Source organism: Scatophagus argus, chromosome 9 (genome assembly GCF_020382885.2).
Source record: "Scatophagus argus isolate fScaArg1 chromosome 9, fScaArg1.pri, whole genome shotgun sequence".
Lineage (NCBI taxonomy): Eukaryota > Metazoa > Chordata > Actinopteri > Scatophagidae > Scatophagus > Scatophagus argus.
Genome location: NC_058501.1, coordinates 3,147,280 through 3,168,830, shown reverse-complemented (window position 1 = coordinate 3,168,830; position 21,551 = coordinate 3,147,280). Strand labels below are relative to the sequence as shown.

The 21,551-nt window shown below is 40.9% G+C and overlaps 1 protein-coding gene across 3 annotated transcripts in view; it reads right to left on the bottom strand.

Annotated features, from left to right (window-relative positions):
- cdk14 (cyclin-dependent kinase 14) overlaps window positions 1-21,551 on the bottom strand; it is a 163,549-nt gene that overhangs the window by 61,660 nt on the left and 80,338 nt on the right. For all 3 annotated transcript variants that reach the window (XM_046400560.1, XM_046400562.1, XM_046400561.1), the window contains 2 exons: window positions 13,765-13,885; window positions 9,529-9,622 (listed from right to left, as the gene is read on the bottom strand). In XM_046400560.1, coding sequence (XP_046256516.1) covers window positions 9,529-9,622; window positions 13,765-13,885 — 215 coding nt within the window. The remainder of the gene's footprint in view (window positions 1-9,528; window positions 9,623-13,764; window positions 13,886-21,551) is intronic.

The window sequence follows — 21,551 nt, the reverse complement described above, 5'->3', positions numbered from 1 at the left end:
GAAACACTGTGATGGATGAACTTAAAGAAGCTGGAACACAATGGCAAAAGTATACAATCTCAAAAGCTTTGTCACAAACATGTCAGCAGTTAGTTATAATCACACAGCTATTATACCTGTTCAACTAAGCAGTGGCAGGACTGTGTTTGTGAATTGAATGACATATTATCCCACATCAGATCCTATAATGTCTGTAATTATGTGGCTTCAGAAAGGGTTTAATTAAATCATCTTAGATGTATTTATCACAGTTTACATGACTCAAACTCTCAAGTTCTCATATTGTCTGACTGATCTGGAGATGCAGAGGCGGTTACCCCGCAGGTGGAGAATCCTCTTAAGACAAAAATTACATTTGAACCCTCCTCCTCCGTATACAAAATGCCAGTGAGACTAGGATGACGATGAGTCTTTTATGGTGCAACGGATTTTTGGTTGGTGTATGAGCCATAGAAGAAATGACTTGTGAAAGACAAACAGTGTGCTCAGAAACATGTGACATTTTGCTTTTAAATTTTCATGTATGAATATACATTTGGTCATAATAGCAAAGATAATAAATCGTGATTAGCAAAGCTTTTTTCTGATCTGACCCCATGACAACTAAGGATTGGCTAGTTTCAGGGAATGCTTAATGCATTGTAGTTTTAGATTACTAAGTACCCTTGTTGTCACAGTTTAAAGGGGAAATCCACAGATTTTAAACACTGAATTCTGTTTGTAGGCATTTTATGAGGGAGTATTGCTACATATGTGAAGGGAAATTGTATAAAGCCTTTTTTGTATCCAGTGGGAGCTGCGTGAAGTTTGATAAATGTCCGAAAGAGATGTCATTCGAGTCACTGCTGGCTGGGGTTGAGGAAATTAGAAGATAAAACAAATCTGGGGGAATAGAGTTCATCTCTGCTTGAGCCTAGAGGTTTAAGACTACAGCCATTACTGGCATAACACACCCAAATCTCCAACCCAACTCTCAACGATCAAACTGCATTATGGGTAATGTATGCACCACATTTTGTCATGAAATAAGTAATGAATGAAACAAAAAAGGACAACATATTTAGTTCTGCTGCATCAATTTTTATCCTTATCATCACATTTGACAATGTTACAGGAGTGCAATGCTAAATTGGTAGAATATTCCTTAAAGAAGATTGGATAATGATTGTTGAAAGAAAGTGATAATCACTTAAACAGAAACTATAGGGTCAGTTTTTCACGTTGGACTTAAAACAATAGTCAAGTGTCTATATGAACACTGAAAAATCTTCTAAAAGTTTCTCTGCGGGTATTGTGAGGTTTCAGCATTCTATAACAGGTCAATTGTTTTGTCTTAAGATGGATGGATGGATGGATGGATGGATGGATGGATGGATGGATAGATAGATAGATAGATAGATCACACTGCTCTCTTTATTAGAAAAGATTGACCACGTTTGACTTTTGAACTAATGACTGATGCTGTCGTTTTCTCCTCCCTCCATAACCCGCATGGAAAAATCCCTTTGCAAGGACAGTGAATTCCAATGTCAGCACAGACGCGGTAATGGACATATGAAAAGCATACTGAAAGGGAGGACATGGCAATCCATCAGTGAGGGCAGGTCTAGGTCAGTATTCACCTCACAGTGTGTATGAGTGCATGTGCCGAAAGAAGGAGCAATCAGAGAGAGAGCGAGAGTTCCGCTGAGGAGAAATTCCTCTGAGGTCACAGATCACGACCCTGAGCTCTGCATGCATATTCTGCTGGACATACATACTCTGACCCCCCGACAGCTCAGTTACAGACCACCCAGACAGCCAGATATAAACAGTAAGTTTAACCTTCATACAGGGACCCCTAATTATGTTGCTTATGTTGCCAGAGAGAGAAGGAAGAGATTAGAGAGGTCTGGGTAGCCAACGTACTGACAGCGGGTCAGATAGACTCATCACAGTGAACAGCTTCATAAGAAACAATGGGATTCATTCCAGTTGTTAAGTGAGAGTCTATGTGTGTCAGGGCACACAGAAATCCTGCAGCCCACCATGATCAGGAGAAAAACATCTGAAATCTGCTTTTGGTTAGGTTAGCCAAAATAAAAACCTAAATTAGGTGATTTAAATGGCCTAAAAATATTTTTTAAGAAAGACATTTGGTAATTTCACATTAAAAATGTGTAAAACAACCAAAACAAAAAAGTTTTTTGTGTTAGTTTTTAATTGTGAATTAAAAGGGTAGCAAGTCACTGTGGGCAGAGCGGCTGCAGACATCATATTTCTGCAAAATTGTGCCTTTCTTGTTCAACAGGTGATGATTAATTGTTCATACTGTCTCCCTATTCACTTGTGGATAATGAGCATTGTCATGGTTGACAACTGTAAAATATATCCTAACGTCTGTTTCATTATATGTGCTGTGCTCAACCTCACTGTGTAAAACAGGCGACAGACAGTGGCACAGAGAGCAGAGACAGAAAGGCTGCACACTGACAACATTGATAATTTTAAGGCCTCAGTAGGTCAGTAAGTCATGTACCACACTGGGACCTGAAACTGGTAAACCTTAGTGGAATGCAACGCTGTGTAAATAATGACAACTGTAGTTTTCCAGTATTACACCTTATCATATTTCTTAAATATCCTACTGTCCCACCAGTTCCATAAAGCACTGGTGGCTTGTCTTTGGCTTTGTTACTGTGGCAATGAATGTATAGGTAACTGCAAACACTAGTCCAGCTTTGACAAAAGCTTTTATGCAAATAATCACTGAACTTATCATTTAAGTCAGAGAAATTGTGTAGTTTCAGTTGTTTAAATTCTGTTCCTTAGGACTCTGGGCACCTGCAGGTTTGTAAGTTGCATTTGTTCCCTCAGGGATCATTTCGTTAATCCAAGCAAGTACAAATACTGACCCCAGTCCTGGCTATATCCCACCCCTGCCTAATCCACATTCCTACCTCTACTTTCTGTCTTTGTCCTAATGCTGACCCCAGGCTTCATCTCCTCCTGTGCTCTGAAAATCCCAGTCCCAACCCTAGCTGCTCTCCAACCCCCTCACAAGCCAAGCAGATTGGGGTCACCTCCAGGCAGGGGTCAAACGGATCAGAACCAGAGCCAAGTGGATCAGCTGTCTCCCACTGCGACCTGGTGGAATGTGTTCAGTAAGCCCTGTCTATCCTGTCTGGGTTTCAGCAGATGGATGCTCATGTCAGTGACACAGCGGCTGTTGGTGAATGGCATTATTTATCTCCCCAGCAGCCTCTTGCTCTCTCCTGGGGGAAGATCAGTTCACATGTGCACTGGCTTACTCCTCATAGCAGGAATACACTCTAAATAAACAGGGTCTCTAAAGAGAGAAAATGGGTATTTGCACCATTTGGAGGACACTTCTGCTGCTACAGTGAACCCTTTCAGAGTTCTTTATAGCAAAATGTTCAGATGGTTCTATTGTAAGGGGACTCTTTAACAAAGGCTCCATAACGGCAATAGCATGAAAGTTATTGGTTGCTGAAGACCATTTCATGGTTAAGTCTGGTGAAAATCTGTAAAAAGCTCCAAACCAACAGTGAATATATCCTACAAGGTATTTTGTGTGTGTATCCAAAGCCTGGTTAATCACATCTCATTGTTGTTGAGTAAAAACATGTTAATGAGCCACACTGTTGCATTGGGTGACATGTTCCTTCATTAATGTGAACACACATTTAGTGTAGTTTACTTGGAGTCAGTCCCATACACACTGTCCTGCTGCTGGACAGAGCATATTCACCACTGAAAATAGTCCAAAACAAATCCATTGTTTACTTCTGTTGTTTGTCTTGGTTACATCCTTAGTCTTGTGTGTTAGCATGCTAACATTTGCTATTGTGCACTAAACACAAAGTACAGTTTAAACAGGGTGGGAATGTCAATAAATGAAGTATTGGACAGATTACAACTTGGTAATGCAGCTACAAGTTATTCCAAATCATCCTAGGGGCAACATAGATGTCTGTACAGAATTTCTGAGCAATCCTTCCAATACTTGTTGCTGAGTCTGGACTGACTAACCAACATTGTTGGAGTCATGCCATGAATGCGTTTAGAAGCTGACCTTCAGCGTATTTAAAGCTAGCTCTAGCACAGCCCATGTAAACACATTAAGTTAATGGGACAGAGGAAGAATTACCAGAAAATCATATGCATACTCCTATTTCAGTTACAGCACTGAAGGCCAGGACAGAGTAAATACATTTGATGACATAGGTTCATACACTTTTGTAAGTCATCAGAAAAGGAACAGCACAGTTTGAAAACACACATTGAAAGTGCTATATCTTATGATAGCTTGACCAATATATCAGTATCGACATATATGCATGGGGAAATTCATATGTTATGTGTTATAAACGTATTTATGTGCAATGTGGAAGTAGCACCTATGAGACCATTAATGAGACTCTGCTGTGCTGCATGGAAACAGGAATATTAATGAAACAGTCCTGCAGTGCTATAAGCAACACATAAGCATCTCAGTTACAGTAATGCCCTAATCTGACTAATAAGATTATTATAATCAGGTAAACTTAGTCAATATGTTGGTGTAAATAACAAGTCATATATATGCAAACATACAGTAAGCTAACATATTATCCATGGCTGTCAAATTGGCAGTGCTCACATACAAACAGCTATTTCAGTCACACTAATATAAGGAGGCAGCTCGTTGTCTTTTGAGTAGAAACACAAACACACACTTGTACAGCAACACACTCACCTCTGCCTGACAGGCCATTTCCTGCAGATAGACCTGTCCATATTCATCCAGTCCTTCCAGCGGACATAATCTTTTGTGTGGTGACAGCCAGTTAACCAGCTCGCCTGAGCCTGGCCTCATCTACCAGAACTTTAATCCATACAGACATTCTTACAGCGGTGTGTGTGTGTGTGTGTGTGTGTGTGTGAAAGAGACAGTTGGGGTGGGGTGGGGGGGTAAAAAAGTCACAAAACCAGGCTAACACTTATTGAAAGAAATACACAGGCCACAACATGCATTCTTCATTTCATTACTAAAGACACCCGCATGTGTATGAAGCAGACGCCTTGAATGAATAAAAGCATGTCTTCATGTCTCCCTCACCCAAACCGAAGGAATGATGATAAGCCCAGCAAGTGTCACAGCCTTAATGCTGTCAAGGATAATAACACTGTGGAGGTGTGGTATCAGAAGAAAAATGGCGAAAAAAACAAACTGGTTTAACAAACAAGTAGAGAACAGAAAAGCCATTTGAGGATTTATTTTTTTATCCATTTGCCACAGGAGCATGATTCATTGTTTAACTGTTAATGGCTTCATTAGTGATGAGCAGAGGCTTGTGAAGAAAAAGAGCTGCGGGTTTTTCTTTTCTCTCTATGGACAGCATGCTGGTGTAAAACCATCAACGATACAAATTAAAACAATTTCTTCCTGTACACCAAACAAAACTCAAACGGCACACTAACCGGATCTAAAACAGGGGGAAGGGATCACCTTACCATCACCCAGAAAAACACTTCACATCACACGATGTCTAACAGGACAGGACATTCATTATCACAGGGTTGAAAGAGACAAAGTATGTGGAGCTGTAATTAACACCGGGGAGGAGGTAAAAAAAAATCTCACACCAAATGGCACATGGAATATACACCCATGTGGAGGCTGCTTTATCCTTCCTGACAAGTAATTATCACTAGAAAACTTTCAATTGCTGGTAGTAAATTAACAAAATGATGCGTTTAAGACTATTCCGCGAGAGGTGCTACAGCTCTTTTGCTGATCAAATTATAGTCTAGCTGGGGACATCTTGAGATCCCCTAGGAGGAGCTGGACAATGTTGCTAGGCAGAGGGACATGTGGAACACCCTGCTTGGCCAGCTGTCACCATGACCCAACCCAGGATAAACAGCAGAAAATGCATGGAAGGGTGGATGGATGGATATGTTAATATACCCGCATGTACTATGGTGCATTTTTAATTACTGATCAATTTAAAAGATCAAAAGTATTCAGAGTGTAACAAATATTTCAACTGACTGCTCCAGTTAAAGGAGCGGTTATTTTGGTAATGTTTCTATTGGTTATGATATTTTTTTAACCCAGAAGTCAGTATCAACATAATGCTGGCAAAAGTTTCCCATTACTGAGGGAAACTGTGTAAAAGCGGTAAGTGGTGACTGTTAACAAACAATTTGGGTAAGAATTTTACCGCTCCATTTTGGTGTTTCTTCAAATTGTGTTAGATTTACCTTGGGAGAGTTTGTTGACAGCCTGTTTGACTGTCTGACAGCTCATGTTTCCTGGCCAGCATTGTCAATGCACCCAGAGATCTCAGTCAACATAGTTAATGACTCGGTCAAGTATTATGTGTATGTATTACTGTGGATGGAGATTCCAGGTTTGCAAAACTTATTATTATATTATTATACAGTGTATGATTTTTCTTTTCCCACAACCCTGATTCTAACAGAATGTAATTATTTGCAAACAAACAGTGTTTACTGACAGCAATTTTACAAAATGTTCTTGAGCCAAGTAGTAATATCCTTTATACAATATATGTTTGACAAAGTGGTCAGTGGCCCCTTGCTTGTGAACGACTGAGCCTTTCGAGAATGCACTTTTCATGCTCCGAACAGGTGTTTCCTGTTGGGTTGCACTTTTATTGCAGTATATTTATGAATTAAGCTATGCAACACTGAATTATAGTAATACTGAGGTCAAACTAGAACACTTCTGTCATAAAATATTAACCTTCAGATGTGGTGAGCAGCGGCACTGAACTGCAGAACAACCATGAACCTTTGTATTTCCACAAGAATACCAACGCCCCATTAGACTGAAGGTTTGGCTAACAGGAGAGAAACTCTAGGCCACCTTATGACATTCTAGCCCTGCGAACGATGTGCCCGATGTGCAGACTCAACTCCTGGCAGGGTGCCTCTCAAACACTGATGGAAGCTGACCTTTCCCTTCCTCTCTTCAAACAACATGGCCTTTAAGATGCTTCTGACTCCGCATAATTCATTGATGGTGCCCTTCACATAAGCCTCTGAGGCTGTGCATCCAAACTCTGACCCGTGTGACAGCCCAGCGGCAGACCCACAGGGCCGCAGAGCAGGCAGGATGGATGGAAATGTCAGCATCAGGCATGCTCTGACAGGTGGGCTAGTTTTGTGATCACACCTCGTCTCGCCAAGCCGCAAACCTCCACATTTCCATATTCATCTGTCTCTTCTAGCTCTAGCTGACAGCTGAATCCACACAAACACAAAACACAGAATATGATTTTCAGTTTGGCCTATCTGCATTTTCTAGGCATGGAATATTTAGTGTTTTGTTCTAAACAAAGGTACATTTGAATAAAAATATCAGGGGAAAATAGCTGGGATATCAAAGAAAGTTAAGTTAATGTTGTGTTTATATGAGCTCCTCAATGCATTTAAATGTCTTGTAGTCTTTCTAAATTTGAAATGCCTTTTATAATGTTGTATGAATTTCTGCAGACTTTAGAGTCAGCACTGCAGAACCCTCTTACTGTGAACCCAATCCAGAACCCTCTTACTGTGAGGGTTCAACGCCCCCGTGCCACCCTGTGTCTGACCGTGTTTGTCATAAAAAACACTAGGTGTTACAGGGCAAAACGTGTTTTTGTGCCTCAACCTAATCAGACCTTAGGCACAGTGTCACTACGGTTTACTCTAGTGATCGTGTTGCTGATCTACCTTCCTAGACTAGTCATTCTGACTTATTACAAAATCCCTCTCCCTACAGTGACACCAAATTATCTTGTATCAGTTACTTAGGCATTCTTTCAGGCATTCAGGCTATTGAGCCTGTTATATATGGAGAAATGGTTAAAATACATTCAATTGTTCTTTGATTATGGTCCTCCATAATGGTGCCAGAGAGTACCAAAAAAAATAAATAAATAAATAAATAAACTGGAAAGCCTCTGTGGGGAAGCAGTGTGCAGCTGAGCCTCATTGTCAGTCTGGCCAGCGGCCATCCTACTGTTGGGCCTCTCTCGTCCTATCACAGTGTGTCTTTGTGACTGAGAGAGGAGCTAGGATCACTGAGGGCTCTTACCGATGTGTGCAGGAAGCCCCACGTTTCCCTTCTGGCATAAAAGACAATCAATAAGAAGCATTTTCCTCATCTCCCTCTCTTCCTGCTAGGTTTCCATGCTTTGTGAAAGACCCCCTGCCTGCGAGGCTTCCTCCATCTCTCCTCATCCCTTCATCCAAAATCCATCCATTCTCAGATGCGTATCTTTAGCCTTCAGCCCAGGGGCCAAACAGCAGCTAACATCCTTTGTCTCCATACTTGACTTCTTCCCTAGTCGAACCCTTTCATACTCTTCTATAATTTTCTACATTAATTATTCAGGCCCCTCCAGCCTATGAATATAAATCCATTATGTCTGCCCTGCTACACTCTGCTTCAATTAAGAGATTGGGGATGAAATTATATGGGGGGTAGGCAACTCATGAGAGCTCACTTCACCTTAAAATATTTAAGCCACCCTACAATCTCTTGCACAGATACACAAGTATATGTAATTATGTACGACTGTTCACTTGTACAAGGCAGAAATGTTCCAGCCATGTTCCTTTGGGACTGGTCCGTACTGATTGACTAACAACAGCTCCTGCTGATCTTTCAGCTTTGCATTTATGCTGCATACCCTGTTTCATCTCATTTAAAACCACTCTGCTGATGTGACTATAGCATTCCCGTAAGCATTTTGAGAAGATAAGTGCTTTAGTGACATGTGGTGTCACATCCTGCTGGAGGCCAGCCAGTTTGAAACAGACTCTGGCCACAGGTGGATACACCTGGTCAACACTGTGGCATTCAAATGAAACTTGAATGACATTCATGGGCCTGTGTGTGTGTGTAGAAACCACACATAATTGGACTTTTAGCCTGTGATATTTTCTCTTCAGTTGCTGTATTTTATCTCCAACAGGTCACAGCTGAATTAAGCGGGATTTTGGAATTTTATCGTTTATTAAAGAAATTCCACTTAAACAATTAATAGGTAGACTGTGCTGAATAAAATAAAATAGTAAGAACTTAGGATAAATGTCAGGGTCGGCACTGGGATGCATTCATAATTCTAGCTCCACAGGATTAAAATGGAGGCTCTGCTCTTTATTTACCCGTTGCCATGGTGAATCATCGTATCAGAGCTTAACTCGGAATGAACATACTCAGACTTGACTGAATTCTGATCAGCAGGATCCAAATTTAAATGCATTTAGGACAAAGTTCTTTTAATTTGTTTGTGTTGCTTTAAGAAAAAAGGCTTTAGAGAAAGAAAAGTGTTAGTATTACTAACAGTGAAATCCAGCACTGCACCTCGGGTATTTAGACCTGTATCAGTACTCAGCCCTGTTCCTGCTGGTACTGGCCTGAAAGCACACCCAGAAACACTATGCTTCAGGATAGGATATTTTCTACAATAGCTGCCATCAGTACACACACAAACCAATCACACAGACAATGTAGTCTTACAGACTCACCAGGAATATCCTCTCCAGCTGATCCTGGATGTCCTTCATTCCAGGAAAGGCAGCCACTCCTTGGATCATCTCAATGAAAATGCAGCCCACTCCCCTTAAAGAGACAACAACAACTGATAAGGCCTCCCATTCAATACTGTCTCTGGTAGCTTATTCAGCTTCATAATTGTAAGTTGCTTTTATTTGTCCTGATACCATCGGTAATAATAGTAATAGTATCACGCAATGACCTGAAAAATATAAATGGAATTTAACAAAGGCAGGTTTGGTTCTTTGTATAGATTGGTGCAACCCTGTGAGAAGCTGTTACACTGAGAAATATCAAGTCCAGTAAAGAAGGAGAGCAAAGCAGGTACGTGTGTGTGTGTGTGTGTGTGTGCGCGCGTGTGTGCGCGTGTAAACTGTTGCCAGCGCTCATTTGTCAAAGAGCTATTGTTGCCTGACAATTTCACTTTCTGGCTCAGTGCACACAATTTTGAGCGGAAAGATTGCTCAAAATTCACCCCTCAAAATTTCTACATTCCTTCCATTTTAACGTTCCTGAAGCTGGCTGTGAATGAGATCCTGTATCACCAAGGAACTATCCATCTCAATGACACAGCTGTGACCTCAACATCTAGTATTTCCACTGGAGCATACAGACTAGCTCTGTTAGCTGAACGTGAGTATGGACAAGGGTCAGCTTCTAAACAATACAGTTTCTGTCTATAGGGTGATGCCTTTCTATCGGCTTGCTGTCAGCGCAGTTCTGTGATTTACATCTGACATTGAATGATGATGTGACTGTGTGACTACATGAAACAGAAAAGGTGGGTCACACACTGGGCAGCGAATAACAGCCTACTCACCAGGAGGAAAAAATGAGTTTTATACAGTACATTTCTGCAAACAACAGATATGTTAAGTTGGTATATTTCATATATATCAGGAAAGCAAAAAAGCAAGCATGTTGTAACTAGCACCCACTATCAGTAACCCATATATTAAGACAGGACAGGATGTCTTTAAACAGCTTTCTCACCGTGGACCTGTGGAAAGCACCATGATTTATCCGTTGCTTTCTTTTCATCATGGCAGTCGGCTTCTGTGTTATTTTGTGTAATCATGATTTTAAAATACTTTACAATCCAGTTAGCGTGAAAGCCTCGAGATGATTCAGTGAAGCGACTTGTGACGTTAAGGTAAAATATCGGTGTACCCTGACATGAGCAAGGTAATTTACGTCAATAAAAGGTATCTTACACATCTGAAAGCAGCAGAAAAAAAAGCTACTTGCTGCTGCACGGCCCTCATGAGCTCTTTATTTATTAGGAACAACAGGCAGCCAGCAGACATGTGGTGGAGATAAGCCATATTGAAATTTGGCAGAAAAAATAGGTGGAAATGTGTTTCTTAATTGTACTGCACAGTGTATTTCTGTTCAGTGGGAATGTATACATTTATATAGATATGTATTTATCTGCATATACACATAAAGTAGACAGCAAAGTGAAGCTTTTATCTTATAAGAAAGAGCAGAGGAAATGTGATGGGATTTTGTCTTCTATGATCTTATATAATAGCAGACAAGACTGAATATTGTGTTGTTTTTCTTTCAAAGAAAATAATGTCAGATGACAGTATAAACAGTAGGACTCTGGGATGGCGGATGGGCCAAAGTGTGATTTTAACCCAGGAGACCACAGTTCAAGTTCTGTATGAAACCAAAAGTGACATGCAAAACGTTCTTAGAAGTGGAGTGCTATTTATATACTTTCATGTGCATGAGATAATGTTGAAAATATTCTAAAACGCAATATCTCCGTCTTTTTTTTTTTTTTTTAAGAAACAAAACAAAACAAAACTTATCGAAATCACTCACTATTTAAATAACACAAATTAATAACGTAAATTTCCTCTTTTTAATTCTGTTTCATTCGCTCAATATAATTGCTGGATCAGAGCACATACAGCACAGTGTTTTAACGCTGTTGTTTTCATAATTACACAGTGTCAGAGATACTGTGACTGTTAAAGCAGATTAGTCAGTCAGCGGGGCCAGCTGTGCTCCTTAAGTTTTAGCACACAGTAAATTAGCCTCAGTAAGTACAGGCCTGTTTGCTCACACACATAATGAACCCTGGTGACGGCAGCAGACCTGGCCGAGAAGAAAACCTCCACCGCAGGCACACAGCAAACACATTTCACACCACAAAACACATCTGTGGGAGGGACACAGAAATAAACAAGATTCCACTAAACTGCTGCGCACTAGTAACACGAAGTCGAAGCTCTTACTCAAACTGACCGGCCAACCAGGAGATCAAGTTGAAATTAGAGAATCCGTTTGATAATAATAATGATGATAATGATGATAAGAAGAAGAAGGAGAACTTGTTGTCTATTGTATATATAATACAATATATTAAAAATATATTTTTGGCAAAAAAGAATAAATTAATTTGAGCAGACAAAAATCTGACCGCTATTTAAATCAAAACGATATATTTATGAGCCATTTTTCTAAATTTGTATGGAGAACTAGTGGGCTTGGAGCTGAGTAGCAGAGAATGACTTCAGCTTAACCACAGTTTAGGTTAGAGATGTTCTGCAGTGAAGCCTACCATAACTGAACATGTACATTAATCTTTGCATGATCACACTCGAGTGATTTCAGCATTGACTCTGATTGACAGACATGTGTGAGAGCTGGGTGATGTGCTAAGGAAGGTAAAAATAGAGCAGTTCCTTCCCCGTCTTCCATCACATCCTCCCTCCTCACAGATGGCAGCCCGTAACCTGTAGGCTGCAGTGATGGATGCTTCTCATGGCAGGAAGACAGATCGGCACAACCTTTTGGTCCTGCAAGAGATGCTTTTTCATGGTAGACTGCCTCCTAAGTGACCAGGAGTGTATCTGTGTGTGTGTGTGTCGCATGGTGACTCTCAGAGGGATGGAACACCACCCTGTGGATCTGTCCACCTGAAAATCCTTGAAGCAGTCATACTATCTCCCTCCCTTGAAGGCCTCAACTGTTTTTAAACTGGATGCTGGAGAATGCAGCTGGGGCTCATGGCATCTCCCTGACTGTCTGTCCAGGCAGAATGGGTCACCACGGCTGACTGAGAGTCCAACACCCTGATGTAAGAGACACTATACATGGACAATGGCCGTTCCACAAGGCGAAACAGATTCCTCCATTCCTTCCATTCTTAATCATTTTCCATTTCCTGTTCAAGCACTTCTGCTCAGCTAGATTTAAAGTCTTAGCTTGTGAGAAGACCAGAAAATGAGGCAGATATAATTTCATGTATTTCAGCATCTCCATCAGAGTCAAAATATTCAAAATCTGGAAAGACTGTCTCAGTAATACAAATTAAATCTTAGGAGCAAGATAACTGCTGATTGATCTTTTCTTGATTTATTTAAAAGGTTCTGTGTTCATCTGTTTGTCTTGTTGTTTAGGCATGAAGAGTTTTTTTTTTCCGCTATATGTCAGAGAAAGAAAAGTAAAAAGTCTGATTTAAGACAATATCTACATCATAACACCAAGGCAGGACAAGTGTTAAGACAAACACAATTAAGATTAAGATTAAGGTTAATCAGGTTAAGATTAAAATGGCTCTATGATGATACAATTACTATACATCTGTAATACAAACACACAGGGAACTACTAACCATTTAATCACTTAGATGGAGGCCACTAACTCACTACATCACATTTCAGCACTGGAATGGCACCATGGAGGGCATGTAATTATGTTTTACAATTGTCCTGCTGGTGCCCACTTGAGTCCAGCAGTGACAAGTAAGAGTTCAATCAAATACTGGTAGGTGTTTTATCCTCATTGGTAGCAGCTCAGTCTCTATGTGAATGTGAAGAATGTGTATGGTTGTGCTTCCACAGATCCACACTGTCAGTGGGAGGAAGGATGCAGAAGATGAAGGGTGACTGAGGAGATATATTAGATAAGAAGAAGAAGAAGAAGAAGAAGAAGAAGAAAAAAACTAAGGCGATTCACAACAGAGATTCAATCTCCAGCATACAACAGGGAAGACACCCTCAGGTTAGGATGAGCTACAGATAAGTGGGTTTTAATGTGTTTTTGTCTACTTCATGATTTATTTTCTGATTTCCACTTACAAAAAAGAGATCTAAATCTAGATGGGGCTAGCTGAATAAATCCAAGATAAATTACACAGGTGATGAGAGCATGGGGTGGGGGTTCAGGGGTCAGGGGCTAGGAGTACCCACCACATGTCCAGGCAGGTGGAGTAGTCTGTGGATCCCAGCAGGACATCTGGAGGCCGGTACCACAGGGTCACCACCTCGTTGGAGTAAGTATGGCTGGGGACCGACTTTGCTCTGGCCAGGCCTGAGGGGAACAACAGAACAACACTGTCTCAGAAAGCATTATCACTGAATGACCTTCAGGAGGTTTGTGAAAACAAAGCAGCCAGACTCGATGTAGTCAGAACTCTGACATCTGGTTATACACACACACACACAACAATGTATAAAATGCAAGTTAAAGAGAGCAGAAAGGGTTTATTCTTCCATGAAGGTACTCACTAAATTCAGGGGCACTATGTTTGTTGCAATACAAAATATTTGGATGGTGGTTAAGAAAATTACACAACAATCATGATACGTATTATCGGTGATCTTTATTTTCTAAATCTATTTACAGATTTAAGAAGATCTGATTTCTTATGTTAACATTATTGGGTCTCATTGCCATGTTGGCTGAGCAGTAAAGGACAGTGCACTGTGTGCCCGTAGTTGATCAGGTCTGAAAATGTCCCCCCCACCGTTCACAAAGTATCAAAGGAAGAAGTTTAATGTTGCCATGGCCAGATGAACTATTAGTAGTTCCTGTTTGTAAGATATAGACAAATATCACTGCTTAATTTTCATACCAAAGAACTTAAAAACATGATGATTCTCAAGCAGGTTCTGCAGTTATAAGATGGTGATCTATTGTCTTTATCTATAGCTCCTCAATGATGGACATCTAAGATAATAAAGCCTTGGAAAATGTATGTGACATTGAATATAAAAATCGTGTTTCGGGTCGGTGTGTTCTGATTTGACAGAGTTATAACTCGGAGAAAGAGTCTGATGTTTGACACAAACTGTCACAATCAGACAGTTTTTTAAAGTACCTTAACAACCTCCACGAGCTGTGTGTCACAGTCACTGCTGCTGTGAGCGGGGTTTAATTCTGCTGTATCATCCCACTAGGACTGAAGTAAAAATTCTCAAGTATCAGAGAGGTTTAAAAAATCAGAAGTGCAATTATTTGCATTCAGATACAGTTCACAGCATCAAGCCAGCATCATGGCTGGATGTTATTGTGTAGTGTAGTTGTGCTATGTTGTACCTGTTGGGTTCAGCTAAGTTAAACTGCTCATTAAAAGCACATTTATTTCAATATTGTATGAGCATATTAATATCCAAGACTCTGCATTCAATTTACTTTCAAATCCTTGATGTTAACTGACAAATACATTGCTTCATTATATTCTTAGGGGCTGTTACTTGCAAAATTCAATGTGCAAACTCCGCTTGGCAGACCTATCTTTGCTCTGGCTTCTGTGCATTCAACCCCAACAGGCCTGAGATTGCCTTATCAAATGAAAATCATGATGGAAGACCTTTGAGGTTTCAATGAGAAACCGTGTGATGCAAATATCAGTCAGAGGAACCCAAAGGACCAAAAGATTTCTGTTTCTAGTGAGTGAATCACTGGAGTACATGGGCTAGAGCGGTTTTATGAGAACCATACTTGGTGTATTTTCAAAACCTTCTGTGGGATTTTTTTTTTTATATAAGTGCATGAGCCTCTCCAGGTTGTTCTAACATTTCTTCTTACATTTATCTATGTGCTGACACAAACCTAGGTTAGTTAAGAATCCGTTGACAGTACACATGTGGTAGAGCAGAGTGCAAATGTAGAAAGCTTTAATGAGGCTGATGGCATTACCTCTTTGTCTCTTCCCAAGTGGTCGGAGGGCTTAATTAAAGCATTTAGCCTAGTAAAAGAGGACTTCCTGCCCTGATGTTAGTCCCCTGTGTGTGGGAGGAAGAAGGGCAGAGGGGAGGATAAATGAGAGAAGGGAAAGGGTATTTAACATTTCCTAGTGTTGGAACACCCACAGGAGAAAGGAGCTTCAGTCGGCATTCATCATTGCCGAGAACTGTAATTTCCACATACTGAGCTATCGTGGAAGAGACGCCATGAGCCTGCTCACACTGAGAGGCTATCATTTCCACTGCAGGCGTCTGTAGTGTGAGTTTTTGAAAAGAAATCAGTAGTAGGAGGCTTGCCTAGCTGTGACATGGTGAGGTGTAGTAAATTTCCCAAACAGAATACATTAGTGTTTTCATGGGTCAAAGGTTCACAAAGTTGAACAAAGACCCACTCTGACCTGAGAGACCAAACCCAAGCTGGAAAGACATTCTTGAATTATTTTATTCAGCTGAGTGGTCTTGCATTGCGTTGAAGTGAAAGACAGATGGATGTTAGTTTGACAGCACCTTTTGAATCCTATAATATGAGCCATGTATCACAAAGTGATTTAACTGCTGGAGCAAATCACAACGCTCTACAGGGGAAGGGTACAAATTCCACTTTGGAATTGGTTTTGATATTGGTTTAGTTGATGGTTTCTTTGTGTATGTGGATCACCTTGTGTTCTGTAGGTTAGCTGAAATATGATGCTGACCTTTCCCCTCAAAACCCCACGAGGCCCACTGCAGAGGAGGGTACTACTTCAAAGACGTGACCTATGGCTTCATACACAAACACACTGCCACACACATGCATGCCCTCAGCCACCTTCATCTGTTTTGGTTCACCAGTTGACCCGCTATCTTGTCCAGGTAGCCTTTAGGGTGAAGGTCGTTTGTGAGTTATATTTCACGTACAAAACCTGGATGACAAAATATGGCGACAGAGAGGTGCAATGAACGAGCAAGGAAAAAGAGAACGACTAAAATTGTTTCGGTCCTTGTGGTAAAAAGCCCACTGTTCTTTTGAAGTTCATTTGGATTTTAAAGGCAGTTTGTCGCCTGCTTCTCCTCCTCCTCTCCAACATGAAGCAGACTGAAAGATGTGCTTTAAGGAAATAATTTCACAGAGGACAACAAAAGTATCTTACAAACAAACACAGGGAATATCAGTGTGATCAAACCAGGCTAGAGTAACCTGTCCAGCTGGTGCTGGCAGCAGCCTTCCCACAGTAAACAGATTGCAGACATAATGGTGTATTCGTATGTCACAAAAACACAGAGACAGTTGAGACAGACTCCGCGGCAAAGCTTCCCTTGGCTGTGTTTCTGTTGCATTCAAGCTGAAAACACACCCATCTAATATGGATGAAGAACCAAAGCAGGTAAATACTGATCTGCTTGGCTGGAAAAGAACATCCAGGCTTTCTAAGAAGGTTGAACTGAAGTGAAAGGCAGAGAATGTGCTGAGGTTACATGAAAAAAGATTTTTCTGTCATCAATCCTTTTATTTCTTCGATTTAAGCTTTACCAATGCGGTTTTTAATGCTTTACACTTGTACAGTTGCTTAATTAGTAGGGCTGGACAGTTTGGTTTGTTTTGTTAAAATGTGCACCTCTTCAGACCTCACATTTTTTTATCACCGTCTAATGTGTGTGTGCGTGCCTCGACAGTAAACCACCTGCCATCGTCCCAGCTCATTTCCCAACGCAAAGTGGACTGTAATGAGCTCTGCATTAGTAGTCTACATGAAACCATTCAGGTCATTACCTACCTACACACACACACACACACACAGACACTGGGACCAGCCCGCCGACCCTGTGCTGTGGAGAGCCGCTGAGTGGAATAGCACACTAGGGAGAGGCAAACAGTCTGCTGCGACATTCCTCCAGCTCCATTGTCACATTACTTCACTCCTCGCACATCATTATCCCAGCAGCTGTTACTTCACAGCACAGCAACACAAAACACACATCAGTACACATTAGCTAGCTATAGCTGTGCTCAGTAACAGCAAAATTATTAAACTATTGTTCCATTTAGTGCAATCTGTTACTGGGGTCCTGCAATAGAGGAATGAGCTCAGGAGAGGTTAGCAGACATGTTTGATTTCACTGTGGGTGGAGTGGTTTGAAGTACCAAAAAGGTAGAATAAAGTATTGTAGTAGAGTATATGCGTAGAAAACAGAAGAGGGAGGCTAGATCTGCAATTGAGCAGTCACGCAACAGAAAATCAATGACAACTACTTTGATAACGGATTAAATGTTTTAGTTTAGATGTGATGAATTGATGCTTCTCTTGTAAGATGATCCATGATATAAACTATCTCTCAGCTTTGGACATTTGGTTAAATGAATTATTCAACCTCGATATTTTCTAGCTCTACACGCAAAGTACATGTACAACTGGCCCCCGAACATTCTGTGAGAGAGTACAACTGGCTCACTACATCATTGGAGAGGAACCTGGGGCTCCATTAGAAACTGGAACAGGTTCTCACAAGCACACGGGGCTCTGTCAGAGCATTCAATTTTTGTGTGAATGAACCACAGAGAAGGTCTCTGATAACAGACACTGAGCAGAAGAATACTTAGCACTATTTCATGAACCAGGTGTAGCGGAGAAGGATGAGTGGATCAAAAGTTGGAAGCAAATGCCTGCACACTGTTTAACTTGCAAAATCAGATTTATTTCATGCACAGTAGCTAGTTCATCTACAGATGTAACCTGCAGCATTTAGGAATGTATCTAGTTTATTGCTTAGGTCATTTTGTGTTAATTTTATACCAGGGGTGCCCAAATTTTTGTCCCTTGGAGGATGAACCAGGGGCCAGAGGCAAAAATGTTCCCGAGTTCCCTCAACTGACTGACTTTCTGTGATTTGTATTATGTTATTTAATTTTGTTTGAATTTAATTTAATTTATTTTATATTTTATATCATATATTAATTATGGCAGGCCAACTCTGCCCCACAGGCTGCACTTTGGGCAGCTCTGTTTTATAGGAATCTACCCATTTATGTGAAAATTCTGTGGTACATTTATGTCTTTTACTTTATAGTGTTTAATGAGATATTGACTGCCATATAGGAAATTGATGTTTGGCATTTATGCCTTCTATTTCACATGGGGAATAATGTTGGTGGCAGACATACCAGCTCCTTTTATTTAAGATGGTCTCCCAGTGTAACAAACCACCAACCTGATGGAGGTCTAATTCCAAAAAGTCGTAAATAAATGTAAGTTCTTCAAATTTAAGCAACTGATAAAGGACACTGACTGACATACGGCCATGAGTCAGTGTTCAAGTCCAAAGGCTTGTCATAAGGCTTTTAGCACGTCCATCCAAACTGTGGACACATTCACTCACTCGTGAGGCTTTTATGTACGCAGCCTACGAGCAATGCTCCTCTGCTTTTTTAATCCCCTTTCATATTTAGGGGCTTGTAATCATAAAATTGTCTCAAAGCAGTCATTTCATGTTTGACCTCAATGTGTGCTGGTTGCCAGCACTTACATATGTGTGTGTGTGTGGCTCCATGAGGGTTTATGAAAAGCAAGATGGCACATTATTACTACAGTTTTACAGTTCTGAAGTGTTAAACTTCATTTATATCATTTATTTATATAATTAAATCATTTAAATGATTACAACCAAAATCATACAAAAAACAAACAAACAAACAAACAAAAACAAACAACCAGCAGACTGGTCATTTGTGAGTAAAGTTGTTAATAATGTGGCTGTGATTAACGCAGATTTTGAATGATTCAGATTCCATCTGGTAATTATCTACAAGAAAAATATTTAAAAAGTGTAAATCTCACATGACGTGGCAGTAGCATTACTTTGTTGTGACCAGAACACTGTGAATGTCAGTGCTAATGAGTGAACTAATTTTGTCTTGAGGATCATAATTTAAATGGGCTTTTGGTTAAAATGCTATGAAGGTAAAGCTTGAAGCTTTAAATGGGTGCATTGTGGCACTGCGACATTATGTTTGTGTTCAGTGTCTGGCTAAAAGACATTGGGGCCCAAATGCATTTCCTTTCAAACATCTGCAAATCTGATTTTTGGAATTTACGAAATGAAACGAAGATCACTGTGGGGGATTAAACAGCTCAAGCACGTTTCATTAGTCCAATAACAGATTTTCACATTGGATGGTACTGCACTTTTTATTAAAGGATATTCAATTTTAGATTTGCAAGTTGAGTAACGGTAATAGCATAAGTGATAAGGGCTCACAGTTCACTTTGGCGGGTTTATATAAGTTTAACTGGTGGTGTTTAAGCATCTGAGAGGGAGGGATGCAGTGATTATGGTCCACACAGCTCCACTATAAAGATGACACAAATCACTCCCCACACACTGTTTAATTTGGTCTCAATTAGTTGTGTCCTTGATATCAAACGTGGGATCCTCAGTGCTTCATTTAGGTGGCGGTTGTTTGTGCAGCTCATTAAAAAGTGAGTAAACCCACAGAGGAGCAGAGGGGAGCATCTGGATCAACTCCACACCCAGCAGCACGTATATGGAGCTCTGGCTACTGTGGTTGATGAGAAATCATAAAAATAATTTTAGAAATTTTAGAGCCTGACAAGCACTGAGTTAATAAACCTCTAAGAACAAGAAAAAGAAGGAACAAAACCAGCTGCTTTGACCATCTATGAGGTAATATAGTGAGAGTGGGAATCTTGTGGGAATAGGAGACGGGAACAGCAAAGCTTGAAGGGGGTCACCAAAGAGACTGACTGCGCTGCAAGGCTGTGACGACTTGGCTGCTGAGGAGCTCCTGGACTTTTTCTTTGGGAATCATTGTCTGAGAATCATGAATAGCTAAAATCAAAGTCTGTATCTCTGGACTGCAGAGTTGGATGAGAAAAACTGCAGGATCAGTCTACTGATACAAAAGCAAAAGCACTGGTGAGCACCAAGAAAGGAAAGAAACTCAAAGATAGATCAAGTTCTATGCTAACAGATTCGACTATTAGCCCCTCTCAATACTTTCCTTGTTGTACCCTCCATCCTATCAGCACACAGTCTCATTCCCAGTGAGTGTTCTGCCACCTCTCATTGTACCTCTCTGCCCTCCTTTGTTGACACTCTGCCTCACTCTCTCTTGTTTACCCCAACCAGCACCATGGGTCTCAGCTGTCGGCCGTTAGTATTCCTGCTGCCAAGGCCCGGGACCACAGGGAGTCCTGGCGGCCACATAATCTCTCTCTCTCTCTCTCTCTCTCTCACACACTAACACACACACACACACACACACACACACACACACACACACACACCTTCCTCATCTGGCATCCCTCAGGCAAAGGCTGATTCTGTGTTTTGTGCATGTTTGTCGATGAGCACAGCTCCGGTGACAGACTATTAGGCCAGGGATTTTCATTCTTGCTCATTTGGTATTTTGTCCAATATTTTCTCCTTCTCATTTCCCTTGCAGTAATGTTTCTGCACTAATACAAAGTTTGCATTATTGATGAAGCTGCCACCTTCCTCCTCCCACCATCTGTCTGACAGAGGGATGGAGAGTGGAGGAGATGGATGCTAGAGGGGAATGAAAAAGGTTGAGGGACTTAGGGAATGGGTGGGTTAAAGAATGAGCTGTTGGACTGAGGACATTGAACGTGCATATGTAAGTATGTATGTATGGATGTATGTATGGCTGTGTGTATGTATGTGTGGATGGATGGATGGATGGATGGATGGATGGATGGATGGGGTGTACAGAAGGCTGGATTGCCTGTTTGTCTGCCCCCTAGGATGCCAGACAGGCCATGTAGGCAGTGTTTACTGAGCATGGATCTAAGCCATATGGTGCCACTTCAGGAGGGGTTTCTAAGACACACACATACACACACACACACAGAGGCAATAAATAGATGGAAGCATAAAAGTGCTACGTGACTTTCCCAGTGATCTGCTCTTTGATTTTGATATGCCCATGATGTAAAAATTCAAGCAGTAGATGAACGTTTGTGAAAAAGAAAAGGTCAACGGGTCAACTAGTA